Source organism: Arvicola amphibius, chromosome 6 (genome assembly GCF_903992535.2).
Source record: "Arvicola amphibius chromosome 6, mArvAmp1.2, whole genome shotgun sequence".
NCBI classification, from domain to species: domain Eukaryota; kingdom Metazoa; phylum Chordata; class Mammalia; order Rodentia; family Cricetidae; genus Arvicola; species Arvicola amphibius.
In genome coordinates this window covers 128,800,229-128,823,099 of record NC_052052.2, presented here as the reverse complement: position 1 = coordinate 128,823,099, position 22,871 = coordinate 128,800,229, and the positions used below count along the sequence as shown (strand labels likewise).

The following is a 22,871-nucleotide window of genomic DNA, read 5'->3' as shown; positions in this document are numbered from 1 at the left end:
TCCATCTCAGCGTGCAGCCCTTTCAGCCGACTTCATTAATGACAGGGTAGTTGACCTTTAACCCATTTCTAGTGGTTTGGGTGGAGGTGACGGTCACAGAACCCAGGGCATTCATAGGTTCTAGGGAAACCATGTACCGCCAAGTTGCCCCTCTAGCTCTGTGACCAGATAAGCCCTTCTTTTAAGAAACAAGATTTTGCTAATCTGGTCAAATATCAGTGAGTCGGATTTGCAGTTTATGAATTAGAGACAGATAATCTGATAATTTTCAAATTCAAATCCTGGAGACTGGCTTATCAAGCCATGCCACAGGCCAGACGAGCTCGGTCTCAGCCTGAAGTCCCACAGCTACATTGTGGCTGAACCTGTAGTTTGATACCATTTGTTGTCATAGGCAACCAAGGAGTTGTCTTTCTGAAAGGTGGGGTAAACTGGAATGGAACACCTTTTATCAACATAAATGCCTGTGGAAACTGACAGGCAGTGGGGGTATGAACTTCCCAGCTGTAGGTATTCAGTGTGGCAGCTTTTGACTGTATCAGTGAATCTGACTATGTGTAATAGGATTACCTCGTTTAAAAAAATCATTAAATACTGCTTTGGGTGTCAGAGTCCAGTATCTGTCTGAGTTCCAACAGGTATTTCCTGGATCATGAGTTTTCTTTACTGAAATTAGAATAATAATATGGCTAACGTAGCCCTGGGATTCCAATCATCACTAAAGATTGCATGAATATACAGAAAGAGAGAGAGTTAGGTAGAGTTCATCTCCCATATCCCACAGAGAATGTGCATGTGCATTACATATGTGTAATTTACCTCCCCAACCTTCCCAGTCTGTACTACCAACCCCAGCCAGGGTAGGCTCAGAATAAATGTGGTGTAAGGTATGAAATAGAAAGAAAATGTGTAGTATCATTTCTAGACCCTACAGTGTTGTTGGAGTGGTAAGCTGACTTCTCTGCTCGTCTTTGACCTGACTACCTAGCCAGGGTTCTTGTCATCCTAAAATCAAACTCTCCTTTTAGGCTGGAGATGTGGATCAGTCAATAGTGTGGCCCCAAAGGTCAGAGTCATCCTTGACTACATGGTGGAAACTGAGGCCAACCTGGGTTACAATGAGACCACGTCTCCCATTAGATAAACCTTCTGCTCTGCTCTGTATGTCTCTCATCTAATCCAGACTCAGAGCTGCATATTTAGAAGCCTGTATATCGATGGTTGATCAGCATTCATGTTTACAGAAGCCATGAGCAAGGACTTCTTCAGCAACACATAGGCAGAGGGCGTGCAGAAGCCATGCCCATCCATGCCAGTGCCACAGAACCTGCTATGAAGTGGGTCATAAAGTCCAGGTGAACACTAACCTTTTTGTACATAAGGTCATTTGATTCCAGTTTCTTAAGGTAGAACAAAGACAAACTTCCTTCACTGCAGAGAAAGCCAACAGGTAGAAGCATGGGAAACTGGGACCATGTCTTTTTATAGCCTTTTCTCTTTAAAAACAATTTTAAAGTTAAACATCTTTAAATAAAGTTATGCCATTGCATAACTAACTTTCTCACCAACTTGGCCAGTTGAGCAGCTCGGGGGCTGGTAAGACATGTGGTGTTAGACAGCCATGTTGGACTGTCTGCGAGAAGATCAGGCTGTCTGTCACTCAAAGGCTTAGATGTAAGAATGGAAAGAATAGCACAGGCTGTGCTCTTATCAGCCCCCAAGAACCTAGGGAGAAAGCACAACTCCCTCCGCCCCTAGTTAGGGCTCCCACAAGGCCACTCACACTCCTTTGTCATGTGGGAAGCCCACTGACCTGAGAGGAAGCTAATTGTTGGCTAATTTTTTGAAAGAATGATTAATAATCACTTCTGTTTGGTGGGCTAAAAATCTGTGGAGCTAAGTGTTTCTCCTGTTATATAAACCAACATGAAGAAAAGGAGTATGGGATCCTGTATAATCTTTTTGTAACAAGCTAGAAGATGATGTATTTAGTTTTTAATAATTAAACAGAAACATTTTATCCTCATGATGTTGCAATCATATTGCTAATAAAGCTTAGTGCTTGTTTTTTAACTGATTCATTTTCTTGCTTATGACAATCTAGAAAGGTTTATTAAATCTAATGACTGCTTAGGATTAAGTAGGGGGAAAGCATGTTCTAATTACAGGGATGGATAAAAGCAAACTAATTAACCAAAAACGTGCGTTTCCTTCCTCCCAGATGTCTGGTCAGCCATGGTGGAGAGGAACCTGAGTTACCTAGCGCCTGAGTTTTTAATCATGTTTTTAGATTGCATTTTTTACACCATCTGTAGCATTAACCTGACTGTAATTTCTGTCACAGTTGGAAGCTTTGGTTAATAAATGTTTTGTTTTGGAGGGGGATGGGAAAGCAGGCAGGAATCTGAGAGGGTTTATGAATGAATCAAAGGGACTATGTCTTAACTGAGGAGCCATACAATAAAATCCTAGACTTTTACGACTGTAACTTGGCTGTCTTTCTGTGCCTCTCTTTATAGCTCCACGTACTTGGGAAAATACTTGTAATTCAGCTTTCTAAACAATAACCAAAAAAAATTCATGTAATAGATGCTGCTAATCACCAGATTTGTAAAAATCTTAATGACTGGAGCTGGGGAAGTGACCCAGTTGGTCAAGTACTTGCCACACCAGCATGAGGACCTGTGTGAACTCCATCACCCAAGTAGAAAGCCCAATGTGTGCTTCTATTTCAGTGCTGGGGAGGCAAGACAGGAGGATCCTTAGGACTCATTAGCCAACCAGCCCTGCACAGTCAGTAAGCCCCAAGCCCCAGTGAAAGACCCTATCCAAAATCAAGGTAAATGGCTCCCGAGTGATGGCCCTCAAGGTTGACCTCTGACCGTCACATGCACATACAAGCATATACACTTGTTTAACATGTGCACCTATGTACACATACAGATCTACACATAAACTCATAAACACACAGAATATCTAATTTTATTCAGGTTACACGGACTATAGATAGAAAAGAATATGTGGTTGTTTTATTAAATTCAAAGCATTTATTTTTAAATATCCTGAATCAAACATAGATTCAAAGTCTTATTGAACTCTAAGTATACTTTTATAGTATTTTTGATAATAAATATTCTGTATGTATGTATCTCTAGTAATAATTACTATACACCTTTTTTTCCCTTTTTCTTTTTTTTCTTTGATTTTGTTTTGTTTTTTCTAGGACAGGGTTTCTCTATAGCTTTGAAGCCTGTCCTGGAACTAGCTCTTGTAGACCAGTCTGGCCTTGAACTGACAATGATTTACTTGCCTCTGCCTCCCAAGTGCTGAGATTAAAGGTATGTGCCACCACCACCCAGCTACTACACACCTTTTGAAGAAATTGATTGGGCTTTCAAAATTTAAAAAAAAAAAAATGAGGACAATTTTAAAGTGTCCAAAATGATGTCAAAGAATAATATGTTGATTTAAAATTTTACGGTAGGGAAACCAAGAATTGCAGGTTGCAGGAAAATAAGTATACATACTTTTGTGTTTGAAATTTTTATCATTGATTCATGGCTAAAAGCAATAAACAGGATGAAGGCTAAATTTTCAACTAAGTCCCAGAATAGAGGTTTTGCATCTTGAAGCATGGAGCACACTGACTTTAGAGCTGTCAGGGAAACATCAATAGGTATTGTGTGTCTATAGATGCTGGGGACTTGGAAATGCAGATAATGGAAGCAGCGGGGCAGTGGTGGCATGGCTTTAATCCCAGCACTCAAAGGCAGAGATAGGCGGGGTATTTCTGTGAGTTTAGACCAGTGTAGTCTACAGATCCAGTTCCGAGACTGCCAAGGCTACACAAAGAAACCTTATCTCAGAAAACGAGAGAGGGGCGTGAAGAGGGAGGGAGGGAGGGAGGGAGGGAGGGAAGGAGGGAGGGAGGGAGAAAAACGAAATGCATAGCAAAGGTGACAGTGTGGTGGACCCTTGGGAACTGGGAATTACAACAAAGTAGAACATGTGGTGCTTTCCTTTAAGCACACATGTTAAAAACTGAACACACACACACACACACACACACAGTTATTCTGGTAGTAGACCATGGAGATAGCATCTTGATAGTTTGTGTGTGGATGTCTTTGGACCTTGAATCCCAATGCCTTTATGGATCCTCAGATCCTCCCAAGAGTTTTATTAGAGTTAGGGCTCTGTTAACGTGCCTTGTATAGCAGAGTAGAAGAACCCTTACATATGGTAGACCACTAAAAATTTCAAGTTCTGCCTTTCCGAAGGTGACTAGCATGGACAATCAAGATGCCAAATGAGATGTAAATGCTGGAGAGTTGGCTGTCATCACTCACCATGTGAGTCATTTCTTTCTGATTTGTGATGTGGTCTGAGGGATCTGAAGGAAACATCAGCACAATGACACAACAGGTCATACTAGGAGCTGTGAGAGCAAATATTCCTCCATCAACTGTGTATGGAGCCTTTGCAAGAACAAGAAAAGAGAAGGTGTTGTATTCACAAGCATAACACATAGCTATTCTTTATTTGTCTTGCTTAAAAAAAAGTCCAAACTCCTGAACCATGTCTTCCAGCTGTGTGTTCTAATTCTGTTGTAAAAAGAATTCCATTACTAATGAGAACACTTTGGATGTAAAGTATGCTTAATGGAGATTTTTATGTAATAACTAAATGTTAAGTCTTAAAACCTAATTAGGCTACTGCTAGAGTTCGGTTAGTAAAACAATTGCCTAGTGTTTAGGAATCCTAGGTTCCATGTCCAGCATTGCATAAACCAATCATGGTAGCACATGCCTATTATCTCAGCATTTAGGAGGTGAAGGCAGGAGGATCGTAAGTTCAAGATCATCCTTGGTTGCATAGGGGGTTCAAGGCCAGCATGGGCTATGGCCTACCTACCCTACTACACTCCAAAACAAAAACCGAAAAACCTAGCTGTGATTGAAGGCAGGTACTAAAGGGCCTGCCATAATGTTTGTGTGAAGTTTGGGCTCAGGCTGTCAGTTAGCCACACACTCTTATCAATAAAGCTAGTGACCTTGGAATTGATCAGATTATGCAGTTCATTCAACTCGCTATTTAAAAGGCTTTCAGATAATTGTCACATGGTCTTATTAAATGCAACAGCCCAATTTCAAGGTTGTCCTGGCGGCCTCATCCTGGCAGGCTGTGCATGTGCCCATCACAGGCTTTCCAACCTCCTCCTCACCAGACTGAAATCAGTGTAATGAAAACAGTCAAACTGCTCATAAAATGTCACATGGCTATGAGAACACATATTATTTCTACAGATATTTTCTGTCAGTCACTAGATCACTACTCAAATGACAGCCGTGCCTGGCAGAGACGTCCTTTAAAAATGACAGTCCCATACTGCAGGAGACCACTGGCGCAGTAAAATTTACTGCTCTGTCCCTTTGATCTCAGCCTACAAAAGACACAAAATGTTACTCGGGAATAAATAAAACATTTATAGAAAAGGGGAGAAAAGGTTATATGCTTCATTTTGCTTATCAATGTCATTTCCAAGCCAACAATTTTATTAGGGGTAGGGGTATGGTGACAAGCTATTTTTAGTTGGTGGGGGAGAAATGTGACATTTAGAACAAATGTCATAGCATTTCTTCAATAAAAATCCATGCTGTCAGCTGCCTAGCTAGCTCTAGAGAGTTGCAGAAAAGCTAGATGGACCCAGAGGAGGAGCAGGATAGCTTGCTGGTTGTTATTGTTCCCTTTTAGGCCCTCCTCTCAATGCGGACAGACACTGCAAAGTATGTGTCCGTGCCCCCATGGTTCTGGGAATCCACCTTGTTAGCAAAAGGGCCATTTAAAAACAAAAATTTAATCTGCCTACCTAAAAAAAAAATGATTCTGGGTTCAACCAAAAGCCTATTGGCTGTTTTACTCACCAAATCTCCAGGACCCCCAACTTTCCCACAAACCAGAGAACTCAAATATCTGCTACTGTTACGGTCAACATGAAAACAGAAAATGACTTCATAATGATATATTTTACAGTATCAGAAAGACCAGTGATAGACTAGGAAAGAATTGGCACGTCCTGTGTTCTCCTTGTGAAGCATTTTGTTCCTGTCACTTCCCTTTTTTGGGGGGGGGGCATATATTCACATTTGACCATGAAATATCTCAGGATTGTTATCTACCTTTTGGGGGGGGGTGGGAGCCATATCTTGCCTTTCTCTGAATCTCCTATACTGGCTAGAATAGTTCTTGATAAAACCATGGAACAATTAAAGCCTTAGTTTGAAAAGTATGGTTTCTCTCCAGAATGCCCCATGTCTGCACAACGTGCCACCAGTTACACAGTGATCCCGGTCATCTTTGCCATTTTCAAAGCCCAAGTCCTGCTTATTCCATCCATACGTCTGTTGAGTTGAGTAATCATGGTGGTCTTTACTGAAGATATCTATGCACTCTTTTAACATGTATTATCATTTTACATGTCTGTAATCCCAGCAGAGACTGACACTGGCAGACATCTGTGAGTTCAGGGTCAGCCTGGTCTACATAGCAAATTCATGGTCAACCAGGGCTATAGAATAAGAAACCCTATCTTCAAAGACAAAAAGAAGGGGAAGACATCTGTACCCTTTCCCTATTTCCTTTGCCCACCCCCCCCCCCTCATGTCAGTGCTCCAACCATGCCTTCTCTTCCCCCTTGGAGTCTAGCTAAGAAGAATGTTTTCTTTTTAACCAGGCTCCTCCCTACCTTTGTCTGTGTCAGGCATTGGCTGGACCTCTGCCAGTTGCTCCAGGACTTTGTATGTCTTACACCTGCCCTTGACTTTCAGGTGGCAGTTAGTAATTGTCTCAACTTAGCCTCTGTCTTCTTACTGCCATTGACTAGCTAGCCATGAAGTGGCCACTCAACAGGCACAGGCATGGGGCCAAGGAGTGAGAGGCAACTCCAGAGTTCATTCTCGGCTCTCAGCTGCCAAATCGACTTAGCAGGTACCCCGCTCTATTTATCACCTTGACAAGCGTCACTCAGCAAACATTTACCAAGTCAAGGTCAGAGAACACTGACTACCAATGACAGCCTTCGCTCTCCCTTAATAATCTGTTTCTTTCATTCCGGGGGTTCTGGGAATCAAACCCAGAGCCTCTACTTACTAGGCAGGTACCGAGCTAGGTCTCCTAAGAAATCCTAGCTCTCAAGTCCTACAGACTATATAAACTGTAACTCTCATACCAAATTATAGAGCATTTTTGTGTGTACTTGTCATATGCTTATGTCCTGCAATCACACGAGTATGTGTGTGTGTGTGTGTGTGTGTGTGTGTGTGTGTGTGTGTATGCGCGTATGTGCCTGTGTCTGTGCCAGATTGATGTCAGGTATCTTCCTCAGTACTCTCCACCTTATTTATGGAGGAAGGGCTTGCACAGAATGTAGCTCTCCCCCATTTGGCTCCTGGAGCTAGCCAGCTGGCACTGGGAATCCTCCGTCTCTGCCTTCCGAGTACTGGGTTTGCGGCAAGCCACCACACCTGCCTAGCCTTTATGTTGGAGCTAGGGATCTGAACTCTGGTCCTTGTGCTTTTTCAGTAAGCACTTTAACCACTGAGCATCTGAGCAGTACCAAAGCAAAAATCACTTTGAAGGCAAAGACGGCTTCTCAATAATTGATTCCCCTGTGTTTTTCCTGACCATTGCTGAAAAGTACCTCCAGACGAGGGCCTCTTCATATGCCCATCCTGACCATAACTGCAAAGGTCCACAGGGGCAGCAAATACATCCCTGTTTCCGTGCACGTTGGAGCTCATTGACTTAGAAAAGCAGCAGTTTGGGAACTATTTTCTAAAATTTATTCTTGTCTTTACTTCCCTTTTTTATCCTCCTACTATATAAAGCCATGTGAATAATTCATACGCACTGGTTCAGATGTAGGTGATGTTTTGAAATTTCACATTTATCTGGATTAGATATATATGATTTAGTAATTTGTGTATGCCCCCAATTACATTGTTAATCTGTTTTTCTAATAGTGTTTTGACACGTGTCATCTGTATTGACAGCCTCATTGGCAGGATGGAGGTATAAGATTTTCTTTTTGTCATTAAGCATTGTCATTTTTCATCATGGATTCTGAAATACAAAGAAAAATAATTCCTTGCATATAGATTTATTTAAGACTTTAATGAATTAATTTAATATCATTTGAACTTTGTTTCTACCTCCATTCTGGTGTAGGTGAGTGTAGCTCAGATCTGTTCTATTGTAGCTGACTTGTCATCAGTAACAGTGCTTTCTAGTAACCGTATCATAGGATGCTGCATGCCCATTATGTATAGGTAGAGTTCTTTTAGCTAGCAGCTGAATTCCTCCTAGAAACAGTGGACTTTGCTTAGAAAATAGTTCTAATAAACAGTTCCAACCACAGTTAGAACCTGAGGCCTCCAGAGGAAGCAGACTGTGAAAGATAGATCTAGCTTCTCTGCAACTGAAAAATTGGAAGGATTGATTTTGTATGCTTAGAATAAATAAGAGAAAGAGTGGGGCCAGAGAGATGGCTCAGTGGTTAAGAGCACTTGTTGCTCTTGCAGAGGACCCAGGTTGGATTCCCAGCACCCATATTATAGTTTACAACTGTCCCTAACACCAGTTCCAAGGGATCAATGCCCTCCTCTGAGGGTAGGTACCAAGCATGCATATCGTACACATACTTACATGCAGAAAAAACACTCATAAACACAAACACAATGAAATTAATAAATTTCATTTTTAAATTTTTAAATAGTGAGAAGAAGGAATGAAGAATAGCCAATGTTTAGCTTTAGGTGTTTTGAGGTTTGGTTTGGGGAGTTTTGTTGTTTATTTGTTTGCTTGTTCCCTGCGTACATTTAATCACAGGACCTAAATCTGAAGAGCAAAAGTAAGGGACAAGATAGGACCATGATGATCTAGGTTCTTTAGATGTTTAAAATTATTTAAGGGGGGGGGGATATGGATTCTTCTCCATGGGGTAAGGTGGGGAGGTTGGAGCCTGTCCACCTGTATCCTTGGACAGCTGAGGTTCATGATGCTCCTGGCTGTCTTCACTTCCCAGACTCTCTGTTGTTCTGTACCACAGCTTCCTCACCCCCAAGTAGAAATAATCCAGGTACTTTTTCTCCTTGATTTTTCTTGGTGATTAAATTAAGACTAGTAAAGATTGGAAATGTTTTATGTACGTCCATTCAGTGAACAAACAGATAAATATCACATACATATCACTCTATTCACAGAGATACACTTATGATAGAACTTAATGAGAAGCATATGTTCCTTCTTTCAAGATGGAGTTTCGTTATACAGCTCAGACTGGCCTCATCCTCTTCCTGTCTGTTTTGAGCGCTGGGATTGCAAGGCCTGTTCCATCACAGCTGCCGTGCTTCACATCTGAATACAAGGAAGAAGTGCACCGACACTTGTTCTCAGGGGTAAAACTGGCTTAGCAGTCTCCATTTCCACCAACAGCATTTCGTACTTAAGGTCTTCAGTGTGTACTCTGAACAACAACAAAAAAATGAAGAATTTATTTTTAATTAATTCATACCAATTTTATCTGACCCAGTCTGAATTGCCTTCTATTTGTAAAGACCATCATCTTACAAGGTTGTACTTGTTCTCTGACCGCTCTGCGCTAACTCTTTTAGGGAAGGAGTGTGCCTTGTTCCTAAAGTAGCGGTGCAGCCAGCTCTCCAGACACAATGGCAAGTTCAGTCCACTTGACTATAGTGCACAAAGCCAGTCACTGGAAAAATGGCTTTATCTTCAGGGATGATCAAGAGTTACACCATGTAAAATATTAAAATACAAGGGGGATGAAATTAATTTAGAATATAATAGTTTTTGGTTGTTCCCATTTTAAAAAATATCTAGGTTAATTTGCTTCTGACCAGTTTTGAAATTAATCATGAAAAATATTGTAATGCAAATATTCAAAAGCTAAAAAACATAGAAATTCATATTTTAAAAAATATTTAGAAAACATTTTTCTAAGTGATTTTTTTTTTACTGAGTTCTCATCCGAAATTGTTCGCTTTGCAGTGGGGGGGGGGGGGCGTGGTTTTAAGAAATTGTTATCTTTCACTAGCAATTCTTTTCATAGGTAGAAGTAGAATTTTAAAATGAAATACTGTGTTACTTCAACTCAAATTAGAAATAGACATAGGAAACATGGATGTGGGATGGGGGTATGTGGTGGTCGGAAGAGTGAGAATTTGGTGTAAGGAGGATAGAGAAAGCTCTGATAGGCTAAGAGGTTCCTCCTGTCACCGTCCACTACCGTCCTTCATCCCTCACAGACTATTGTTTCCCTTCCCCTGATAGGCTAAGATCTTCCTCCTGTCACCGCCCACTACTGCCCTTCCTTCCGCTGGAGGCAGTGAAAGCTCTCTGAGAGCAGGCACTGAGCCTGCCGGCTGTATCCCCAGTCCCTAGCATGTATAGAAGGTTAATGAGGATTTGTTAAATGAATTAGTTAATTCACTTATAAGTCATTGTGCAATTTGGTGATTATTCATTATGTTCAAGAGACCCATTTCCCATGCATTAGTAATTAGTCCTGCTCGGAAAGAAATTTCATAAACTGTAAGAAGGGCAAATCAAAGCTAGCCAATGTGCTAAGGAATATATTACAAAGTCATGGCTGAGTAAACATAAATCTGCAGGATGTTCATAAAGAATCAAATGTGAGCAACAGCCTAAATGGTCAGTAGTAGGTGATAAGTTAAATATACCACATTTGTACAACACAGGACCAGCTGGTCAATTAATCATGTTATAGTGATAAAGAATTTTCACAGACTTGTCAAAAATTGAACTATTATTGCCTATATGTGTGACATCAATTTTATAAAAATAATAGTATGCATTTATTTAGCTAAACCAAGACTGGTAAATATCTAGCAAAATGTTAGTAGAAGTTATGTGTAGGGATAGAAACCCGGGGATCTTGCTTTCTTTTTTATGCCTGTGATTTTGAAATTTTCTGAAGTGAACATTAATTCCTTCTGTGAGCAGGGAAGAAAGGAAAGCTTCCTGGTGCTGATTTGAGGGCAGAAGGTCAGCCCATTCATGAGTGGCAAAAGGAAACAGGGCCGTATGGAAAGGATGAGTGGACACACAGGAGGACAGAGCACAGGCTGGCTGTTTAGAGTCATGGCCACCAGCATCTGTGTGCCAAAAGACCCTGCTTACCTGGGAGGGAAGCGGGTCTGTGTGCTGTTAGCCCTGCTCTGGATGAAATCCTTCCAGGTGTCACACAAGAATGAACTGTATGGAAATCAGAAACCCAGACACCTAACAAAAGGGGTCTGGTGTTGCTGTCGCCTGGCTTCGTCAGCACAGGATCTAAGCCCGTATAAGTTTTCCTATGTATTTATGGGTTTCTTCTTCTAGGCCTTATTCTGTCTGTTTTTATTCTGTCTGTTTTTTATTTTTCTGATATTTGTGATTGGGTTCTAGGCCTTATTCTGTCTGTTTTTATTCTGTCTGTTTTTATTTTTCTGATATTTGTGATTGGGTTCTAGACTTTGTGCATGCTGTGTAAGAACCCTACCACTGAGCTCCTTCCCCACAAACATACATTTGTTTCTGTCATGGCATTTACAGTGAGGGTAGGTAGAGTGGAATGAGATTGGCTTAGGGCTTGGCAGTAGTCAGGCATTGCAGGTTTGAACTTCTCTATCATCTATAAACTCCACAACCATGCACACATTTGTTTCAATGTTCTAAGTCAGTAATGGTAAAATGAAGCTATTAGCAATCCCTTTCAAGATTTAGACAAGAGAGAGATGTAGAAATTCCCCAGCTCTGTGCCTTCACAGAAAGAGACGGCTAATGAGTGTTCTCTTGTATATGCTGGTCTCTTTTCCGTGGTTGTGATTATACTAAATGTACATTATAGTTACATGACCGTAGGCTGGTATAGATACCTCATTTGAAACGTGATTGTTTTTAGGTGTGTGCTTCTTGATGTCGTTGCTGCTGCTGGTGGTGGTCAGAAATAGCGTGACTGGTTTTCAGGCATGCTTTTGTTGTTGTTGGGGGTGGGGGATAGTAGTGAGTAATAGAAATAGGTGAGTCGAAAGCTGCACTCAGAAAAGCAAACCACTTGCTTAGACCAGGTGTTGGGAATTACTTCTCTTTGCTGACAATGAGCTGTCACCTAAACCGGCCTTACAGAAATCAGTCCCTGAGAAAGCTGCGCACATCGTCCCCATCGCGGTGGAAAACTGGCCGAGCACCTGATGTGTCCAGAGGGACTGCACTGTCACTTCTCACTCCATAAGCAGCATCCTTCTGTTGTGAATTAAATGTCCACAGTCAGGTCTGCGTCTGTGTGTGCTGTTCACTTGGGAAAGAAATGTTCTTCGGGGGTGTTTTATTTGTAGCAGCAGTGGGGCAGTGTGACAGTAGGCAAGGTTAATATTGGTCACTCACTCTTTCATCTTAGATTCTTTCCAAGTACTCATTTTTCGTTGTGGTTTTACCATCATATATTATCGGACTGAGATAATTACACATTACACATATGCTCACGTATATGTCAGCATGATGTTTGACGTGTGTTTGTAAGAGGTATGAACACTACACAGAGCCTCTGAAAATCCTGTGTATTCCTTCAGGTCTATGTGTGGCTGACTAATGAACTGAATCCTTGTGTACTGGAGGCTTCTGTTTCCAGATTCATACATCCCTGCCTCGGTTAGGACAGGAAATTCTCTCTTCTTCCTTATTTCCCACCCCAAGGTGAGCTTAGAGTCTGGAGACAGCCAGTGACCCAGAGCAGTGAGTCATCCCGCTTCCACCTGTCTATTCCAGCCCGTTTTGTCCACCGCTCCAGTGGCAGGATGTCAGAGCCCTTGTTGCCATTGCCTTCAGCTTCCAGCCTCTGCAGGGATCCAGTCCGCTACTATTTTACCCAGGCCTGGAGGCAACTAGAACAAGCTTTATGAAGGCTGGAAGCTAGAGCTGGACATGGTCGGGTTTATGCCCTGCTATGTGATTCCCCGAGCCAGAGAGAGTCTAAACTCAGGGTTTCGTGTGAATTTCATCACTGCCAACAAGCAAGTGTTCTCTAATCTGAGAAATTGAGATAGAGATATTTCACCCTTTAAAACTCATACTGGAATAACTAAACATTTGTGTGAAATTCCCACTTAATTTTTTGTTTTTAATTTCTGTCATTTTTTTCAGTTGGAAACATAAATTATGTATTTTTAGTTTTAATATTTGTAATTACATATTTAATTATGCGTGGTATGACTTTCCATGATGCAGATTTTTTATGACAACTGGTGTTTCAAATATATTTGCTTTGACCATCGTCAATGCACTTGATAGTTATTTACTTAATGCCTTAATCTAAGGTTTTACAACCTTTTTATGAATTTTTTGAAAATATTTTTAGTAACCGCTATATCTCATCATAAAGTTCATTTTTGAGGTATTATTGGAAATGGATATGATAGAACTGAGAATGATAAGTTTATTTCCCAGTTAGATTCTGACTTCCTGTTGAGGGAGAAGGAGTCTACAGCAGCGCAAAGCTGTGGGTTGGATGCATCCCAGACGGTGTTCGCAGCCTCCTCATGGGTCCCCCGTGCATCCCTTGTGCATCCCCTCTTGTTCCCCTCTTGCATCGGCTGCATTTTCTGTCACCATGACCAAATGCTGGACAGGAAGCAATTTAAAGAAGAGGTTTAGTTTCTCTCATGGTTTCCAGAAATAAGTCCATCCAATAGGGAAGGCCTGGCAGCAGGCAGCACTTGAGTGCAGGTGTGTGGCTCCTCGGCTCACATCTCTGGGGGCTAGTGATGAAAGGACTCCAGCTCTTGGGATGCCGGCACCAGGGTCAGGGCATTCCAGCCTACCCCCATCCCCAGTTAATCCATCCTGGAGAAGACTTTACAGACATCCCTAAGGCTAGGCCTCACCACAGCCACCAGGGCTCAGACAGTTCTTGGGTGGTTGTTCCCCAGCCAGGAGCTCCTAACCTCCACTTTCATCTGCACGTGCTCTTGATTAGCAGCCTTTGCCTGGAAGGCTCTTCCTGCCTCGTGACTTCTAGTCCTTTAGACTTCATCTCTGATGGTTCCTTCCTGCCCAAGTCAGACCACCACATAATGGTCACACTCCTCAGTACACAGCAATGCTGTGCACATCCTTCCACTTTCCATCCCTCGCCGTAATGAAAAACGGGTGGAAGCAACTTAAAGGGGGGAGGTTATTGGGTTTTGTTTTTTTCAGTTAAGAGGTATCAGTGTGGTGATTTGCCCTGGTTACTTTCAGATCTGTGATAAGGCTGCCATGGCAGAAGAGTATGGTAAAGGAGAATTGCTTACCTCATGGCATCTAGGAAGGAAGGAAAAAGGGAGGGGCCCAGTTCCTAGTATACCTCTCCAGGGTGAGCCAATGACCTGCTTCCTTCAACTAAAGTTGCCATCATCTCCCAATCATGCCATGGGCTGGCTTTCAACATGAGACCTGGGAATATCTAGGATCCCATGTGTAACACCACTAATATTTACATTTTGGAAGCTGTTCATCTTCCCCTTCCAGTGTAAGTTCCAGAAGGAAAGAGACCATGCCTAACGTGCAGTAGCTACGCAGTGAAGATTTGTGGAATAATTGAGTCCGTTATATATGGAAATTGTTTTGTTTCTATGAAAACAAAAGATTAAATGAAAACAATTGTATTTGTATGATGTTTTGTTTCATGAAATTGTGCCCTCGGTTACCCTGGTCCACTCAGATAGCCACTCTAAGGGTCTCCTATTTGACTTAATTGCTACGTTGTAGAGATTTTATCATCAGTTTCTGGTCTAGCCTTGAGATTTGCCTTTCAAAATGTAAAGCTCTACTTCAGACCAGGACTGAGAGTCATAGCTTCCCCTACTTCCATCACAAATCAAGTTTAAGACATTCTAAAGAAGCAGGAGGAAACCAAGCATGGTGGCTTACGTCTTTAATCCTAACACTTACTTGGGAGGGAGGGTGGGTGAAAAGGGAAGGCCAGCCTGGACTACATAGTGAGTTCCAGGCCAGTTCAGGGTACAGGGTAGAACTTTTAAAAAAAAAAAAAAAAAAAAAAAAACAGGCAAGAGAAGATAGTTGGCTTCCTAACTCTTGCAAAAGACCATGAAGGGCAAGCCTGTGGGTTTCTAGCTTGTATCTCCAAGTGTGTGCACCAGTCCACACTGCCTGATGTGTACAGTTTGCTTTTGTGGTCTTGGGTTGATTACCTGTAGTTCTGCTGGTTTTAAAAGTCCTGCAAATAGGTTTTTCAGCTCCCCCTGGAACCGAGTGGGACAGTCTGGGTGTCTCAGTGAAAAAACACTGTGCCCCGCTAGGCTCATTGGTGCTCTGGGCACCAGCCTCTTTGTTTTTGCCAGAACTCCTGTACTTGAAGAGGAGGGGAACGCTGTTCCTGTCATAGTTTTGAGCACATGATTTTAACCTGAGCAGTGGCTAACCCCCATCAGTGAGGTTGGCAGGGCTGGTGTTGGGGCTCAGTGCTCGAAGCTTCTGTTCTCAGGAGGCCATAAGTTCAACCTTCAGTGCAGAAGAAAGGAAGGCCAGGGAAGAAAAGGAAGGAGAGAGGGGAAGAAAAGGAAGGGGAATCTGAAACATTAAAAAATGTCAGTTAAAGAAAACCTAAAAGTTAGAAGAAACCCTTTTCTTGTGGCAGTAAAAGTAGCGTTTTAGGGATCAAGGAAGATGATCTTCAGGGACAGCCACTCTGCCCAATCATGTCTCGGATCTTCCTGGGCAAAAACATGGTAAAAACCTGTTTCCCCTCTGTACCATACAAAGCCTCACTGCCCTTCTCTGAAAATTCTGCAGAAGATTAGCATTGTCATAGTGAAAGTAACATTGGCTGCTCCCCGTTTTTCAGCAGCACCAGATAAACACGACTGCTTCGCAGCAGCTGCTTCCCCTATTACAGGATCATCTGTGCTCTGGAGACAGTGTTACATCTGTAGTGCTCACAGGTATGATGGATCTGCCATTTCAGTCAAAGAGTGCAGTAAGAATGTGCTGGTGTTGAGAATAATCACGTTTTGTCTTTTCAGAGAATTTATTCACACGTTTATAGCAGTGACCTACACTTCAGATTTACAGTGCTTTAATATATCTGTTTTAAATATGAACATAAAAATTTAAATAGAAGAAAGAGCCTCCAAATCCCCTCTTCCGTAAAGCTAACAAACAGACTGCACTTCTGCACGGCTTCCTTGATGGGCTCGGAGTAATTAAGCAGACATAACACATAAAGGAATTTATTAGGCTTTTATTAAGGCTTGATAATTCGAGTTTCAGATTTAAATCTCAGAGGGCTCATAATTGTTGTCATTTCCTAGTTTGAGCCACGTTTGGAAAGAAGTTTATCCTCTGTGCAAAGGCAAGACAAATTCAGATGGAGAATCCGAAGGGCCATTTTCATTAGCCAGAGCTGAACGCAGGTGTCATTTGCTGCTAGCATGAGGCTTTTAGTAAGGAGTGTGGACACTGCTTAGGGACCGAATCTGTGTGGTGCCTTAATGTGGAAAGAAGAGACTCTTTCAAACTCTAGAAATGTGAATGACCCTAATTCACAAAGGAAGGCAATTTCAGTCTTACGTTAAGGTTCTGTCTGAATACCATCACAAGAAATTCACCGGGACTGGTCCAAGGCTCTGCAGAGACTCTAGGATGCTTCGTAATGCTGAACAGGTGTCTTCTGGTTACACCTGATTGTCGTGGTTTTAGCCTTTTTTTTTTTTTAAACCGAATGTTTTTCAAAACATTGGTGAAGATATCTTTCACTGTTTGGATCTTTTTGCTGATTTTTTTTAGTGCTGAAATGACTGACTCCACTAAATTCATTAAAAAAAAATAACTTTGAACTGGGGAGAGAGCTCCATCAGCAGAGTGCTTGCCCACATAAAACGACAGGCATTTTTCCAGGTGTTGCCGTTATTCCAGTGCTAGGATGCTGAGACTTGCTGGCCAGCCAGACTAGCCAATCAGAATCGGAACTCTGTCCTGGAAGTTAAGGTGGTGAGCTGAGGGACTGGTTCATAGGGAAAAGCATTTGTCATATAATCACAAGGAACCAAGTTTGGAACTCCAGCCCTCACATAAAAGCTAGCTGCTGTGGTACCCACCTCTAAGCCTAGCACTTGGGAGGTGGAGATGGGATTTCCCCAAGGAATGACCAGAATTAGTTAATTTTAAAAAAAAAAGAAGAGGAGGAAGAGGAGGAGGAGGAAGAGGAGAAGGAGGAGGAGGAGAAGGAGGAGGAGGAAGAGGAGGAGGAAGAGGAGGAGGAGGAGGAGGAGGAGGAGGAGGAGAATGGGGTTGATTTCTTACCATGTTAGAGGGTGGAGAGGAGCCCGGAGTCAGAAGGTCCCTTGTTAGTGGGTAGTTTGCATGTTGTATCATCTCATGGTAGAAGGCAGAACTGCAAGACCGCAGGAGGTCACATTCCCAGCTCTGGTCCTTCTGTAAAACTTCCATGCTTTATGCGGGCGGAGCTTCATGACCAAAACACCTCCCACCTTCCCACACTGGACATTAAACCTTCCAAAGTATATTTTACTGGGGACACATTGAGACCACAACAATACAGTCGGCATTTTCTTTTCTTGTTATTCCTTCTTTTCCATAAAACTGCAGTCTACTGGGAGTCATAAAAACGAGCATTTCCCTAATAGAGGCACCAAAGGCACCTGGTGTGTCAGGCTCTTCACCACCGCTTATGTCTCTGTCTCTGCCTTGCTCTGAAGAACCTGTCTGATAGCTGAGCCATACCTAGCCTCTCCCATGACAGTCTGTCTTGGATTGATGTCCCACACAGCCAGCAAGGCCAGTGGGACAGGATGGCGACAGAGTGTCTGTTCCCTAGCACACAGTCTGGCTTTTACTTCATGCTCAGGTCTGAGACTGGTAAGTGCCCTTTCTGCCTCTTCCAAATGCCCAGCTTAATCCTGCCTTTTGAAACAGTGACTGGGACAGACACTGGCATAGATGAAGTCTCTTCTCTTAGGCTCTTCATCCTCAGCCCCCTCCCTGAAACTATTTTCCACACTGCTCTGTCTGGCGCTCAGCAGAGCAGAGGCCTCACTTCCATCATTGGTCACTTTAGACCTAAGGTCAGTCCCTCAATCTCAGCATTAGACCCCTCAAATGCCAGTGGTTAGCCGCTGTGATCTGGAGAAAGAATAGCTTAGAGGATGGTGATTTCAGATCACCTTTTCATCTTTTCCCAAGTTTTCTTTCCCTCCTTAGTAACTTCCACTCTTCCTCAGGATTCTTTCACTAACCACCCAAAATTCCTAATTCTGTGATAACCCCTGAACTACAGATACAGGTATTTATTAAGTAAAAAATCAGCAAAGTATGTGTGGAGTTCATTTCTCATACACTTTGTGTCCTTAAAATAATGCTGTTACCCTCATTATTAACTGGATTCCCTATCCCTAGTATTGTCCTTCCAGCTCTGGCTTAATTATGGCCCCAGAATGATTTATTCCCTTGTTCCTAATTACTGCTCTATTGAATGCTAGTCCCGAAGGATGTTTTTGCCAATTTGCAGGCATAATTTAAAACACACACACACACACACACACACACACACACACACACACACTACAATATTGTCAGTTTAAAATTGACTCTTTAATAGGCTTTTGTAACCTATGCATGGTAGCCTGGGATTATAACCCCAGTATTTGGGAGGTAGAGGCAAGATCAGGAATTAAAAACCACCTTCCTTCACTACCTAGCAATTTTAAGGCCAGCCAGCGCTACATCTGCCAGATAGATAGATAGATAGATAGATAGATAGATAGATAGATAGATAGATAGACAGACAGATAGACAGACAGACTCTTCATCAAAATCTCTCCCCGTTTTAGGGCATGATTGTGGTTCTAGCTACTGAATATTTTTAATCGCCCTTGTTCATGAAATAAAAAGTGGAAACCTTACGGAAGAACCAGAGTTTGAACATTTTTTTTCTTTATTTTTAGTGCTGTTTAGAATCTAAAAGCTTAGGAAGCGTAGATTGAGCCAGAATAGAATTTAGCCTCATCAGTACCACCCTTACACCAGCAGCCATGGTGATCTGTCGCAAGCCTTGACTCAGCACACAAAGGCCTCCCCTGGGCCCTTCTTCTGTATCAGTGTCTCCCACCACTCCCTACCCTAGCACTAAGTTAGTTGGAGAAATTTTATTCCTGAAACTGCTGAGGAGGGGAAAAGCCATAGGTGACATTGTCATGTAAACCCAGAAGCTTGTCATTGTAAAAGGGAGACCAAAACTCAACAGCCTTGAAGGTGAGGTCAAGTACCCTCCCTCCTCCTAGGCAATTTGTTTGTTTGTTTTTTAGCTTGTGGGCAGAGGGGACACCAGCGTAAAATGAATTGCTTTTACTAGTCTTCAATCCCGACTTTCCCAGCCTCTCCATCGTGTGGTGCCTCCAAGGCGCATGAGTGTCAGATTGGGAAGTTTGTGTGTTGTTTCTCACTGTCGCTAAGCTGCCAAGAAGCACCGTAGCCAAGATCAGTCTTTCTCAATCCATCATCTTCATGGGTTCAGAACACAGTTTAGTTTATTTTTAATTTTGTGTTTATGTGTTTATTGATGTGTACATACAAGTACACATGCATGTTGGTGGCTGGGCACTTGTACACTGTGAAGGTCAGAAGATAACCTCAGATGTCATCCTTCAGTGTTATTCATTTTATTGAGATGGAGTTTCTTGTTGGCTAGGGGCTCCGAGGCAAGGTAAACGGGATGCCCGGTGAAGTGAGAGAGCCCCCGCCTTTGTCTCTCCGTTGCTAGAGTTATGAACACTGATCACCACACCTGGCTTTTTATATGGATTCTAGGGCTCAAACTCAGGTCCTTGTGCCTGGAAGTCAAGTACTTCCCAACTGAGTCGTCTTCTCAGCCCCTGAAGATTGCCTTTAATCAGAAATGGATAGGCAGCTAAGATGTGAGCCGTAGAAGTGAAAGCTAGAACCCTTGTTTTCCTCCTTCCTCAAGTGTCTATAGGAACAGGCGTCATTGCTAAAGCCCTGTTGCAAAGTGACTACCCAGTCTTTGGCAGCGGTGAAGCTAATCTCATGTACACTCTTAGCCCTTTGCATCCATGATCAGGAGAGGAAAGATGCTGACTTATTGAAATGATTGTGCTGTGTAAGGATTTCCACCCAGCCAGCCACGCCTGAAGTCTTTACAATGTCTTTACTGACCACTTTCCTAAGTGAGACTGGGAGGTTTTATGTCATACTTTAAAAAGAACACTGAGGTTTTTCTCAGCTATAAAGAACAAAGTGATGTCACTTGCTGGGGAGTAGATAAAACTGGAGATAATCGGTCAGAGAATTAAGCCAATCTCACATAAGTACGTTTTCTGTCATTCGCAGTTTTTATATGTTGTATAGACATACATACGATTGTGTAGTGTATATAACATGGAAGAAGAAGGGAAATAAGGAGGACTAGTGGGTATGTAAGAAGGGAAAATACACTCAAGCTATGTATTATCTGTATGCAAACATTCTGTGGACATGGGCTGATGAAAGGAAAGAAACACCAGAAAGAAGGTTGTGGTGAGTTCTAAGCTGAAGCTGTAAAGAACCAAGAAATAATTGATAACGACAGCAATACAGCATTATTTTTGTTCCTGAGAGAAAGTCTGCTAAACTATCACAAATATGAATAACATCATTTGACACTTTGGACTTTAAAAAAAAAACACAGACCTTTGAAATCATCTATCTTCTTGCTTTGCTTGGCTTTGTGTTGGAGGAATATTAAACAGACCCGTTGAAGGGCCCTGAGCTAGGGTAGGGAGCTGCTGCTGACATTGGTGCTTGTCTTTGAAAGATGCTTTTAATTTCACTGCACTGGAAGTCCCGGTCATAGCCTGAGCACACAGCACAAGCCGAGGTCCCAGGCCCATAGCCACTGCTGTCCTCCATCATAAGGAGGCCTGTGGGGAGCCATGCTGGCTGGCTGCAGAAGAGCATGCAGCATGCTGTGAGTGTACCAGAGAGAGGGAGCGCCTGAGTCTCCAGCAGCACAGCACACTGGGGAACTTCTCCAAAGGAGACCAGACCTGGCCTGACAGTGTGATTCTCGAGGTGGGAGGCCAGTCTAGGAGAGCCCTGCATTCATTCCCTGGCCCTTCCACTTACTTCCAGTGTGTGGCTGCTGAGAAGTGTGCCTTGCAGTAGAAGATAGAAGCTGTGCTTTTCCCTTAGAGTCCTTGTGTTGTGAGTCTCATGCATGTTAAGTTACACATGTCCAAGTGAGTTTAATAAAACAGGGCTTGGCAGATAATCTGCTTTCTCTATTAACTTGTTGTCTTTGTGTTTCTGAGATAAAGTTGTAATGTAGTCCAGGATGCCCTCAAACTTGCTGTATAACTGAGGCTGGTCTCCAATTACTAATCCTCCAGCTGTAGCCTCCTGCGTGCCGATATTACAGATGTACACCTCATGCCCAGATCTCAGTTTCTCTATTATTTGGAATCAACCTGATAAATGAGAGCGAATGGTGCTATGGGTAGGGTATAGTTAGATGAAGGCTAACCATGTGCTTCTATATTGTCAGAAGGGAGATAGCACACGTAAGATTACAGAGTGTTTAGAAATGTACGTCAGACATATGCTGGTCAGACTTCACTGTGTCAGTGAAGGGGTCTATTAAAGCTTCCAGAGTATTAGATTCAGACTTTGAAAAGAAAGTACTCTTGCCAGTTTTAAGGCTGTAAGAGGGAAATGTGAGGAGAGATTGAGCAAAGCAGCAAGCGTATGTAGCACGCTAAGCAGAATGGGGTAGCCCTGTAGAATGCTGTCTTCTAGGTGCTGCCTGTTACTGCCATGGAACCTGCAGAGACTTGCCTGTCGACAGTCCGGATGGGCTCGAGTGCTCTGAGACTGCATCCTGCCGTAGCCATAGCAGGTAGCTGACTGCAGGGAGCACAGAGTACAAAATCAAAACAGTCATGGAGATCAACATAATCCCAGTGAACTGGATGTGCTCACACCAGCCCTTCTCTGTGAGGGCCCTGGAGGACACTTGCACACCAGACTTCTGATCTCGCCCTCCTGGTGAGACCCATGTCTGAATGACCAGAGCTGTGGTGAGTTCATCCCTGCTGCCCAGGAGAGGAATCTGAGATTATATTGAGAAGGGATCTGGGATCGTTTTGAGACTTGTCTTAGTTACTGTTGTACTACTGTGAGGAGACCCCATGACCAAGGCAACTTAGAAAAGAAAGCGTTTAATTGGGAGCTTGCTTACAGTTGCAGAGGCTGGGTCCATGGCCATCATGGTGGGAAGCGTGGCGGCAGGTAGGCAGGCATGGCACTGCAGCAGTGGCTGGTTTCCATCTGAGCCACAGGCAGCAGGCAGAGGGAGGAAGACTGGGCCTGGCATGAACTTTAAACCTCAGAGCCCACCCCAGTGACACAAGTCTCCCAACGAGAGCAGTCCTCCTGCCACTTTCGCAGTCTGCTAGCTGGAAACCAAACACTGAGATATATGAGCCCTAGAGGGCCACACTCAGTCCAACCACCACCAGGGTCCTAGAAAGGACGCCCGGAAAAGTGACTCACTTGGCAGGTATTCTCAGGCAGTATATGTAAGCTACAGAGATAGATTTTGGTTTTTTAGTGGAATCACCTTTAAAAATCTAACTGACGCCGGGCGGTGGTGGCGCACGCCTTTAATCCCAGCACTCGGGAGGCAGAGGCAGGCGGATCTCTGAGTTCGAGGCCAGCCTGGTCTACAAGAGCTAGCTCCAGGACAGGCTCTAGAAACTACAGGGAAACCCTGTCTCGAAAAACCA

The 22,871-nt window shown here is 43.0% G+C and overlaps 1 protein-coding gene across 1 annotated transcript in view; it reads left to right on the top strand.

Annotated features, from left to right (window-relative positions):
* Nucleotides 1-22,871, top strand: part of Cdkal1 (CDK5 regulatory subunit associated protein 1 like 1) — a 511,294-nt gene that overhangs the window by 432,159 nt on the left and 56,264 nt on the right. Inside the window, 2 exon segments of the mRNA XM_038335499.1 lie at nucleotides 1,383-1,396; nucleotides 16,511-16,517. Of these exon segments, the coding sequence (XP_038191427.1) occupies nucleotides 1,383-1,396; nucleotides 16,511-16,517 (21 nt within the window).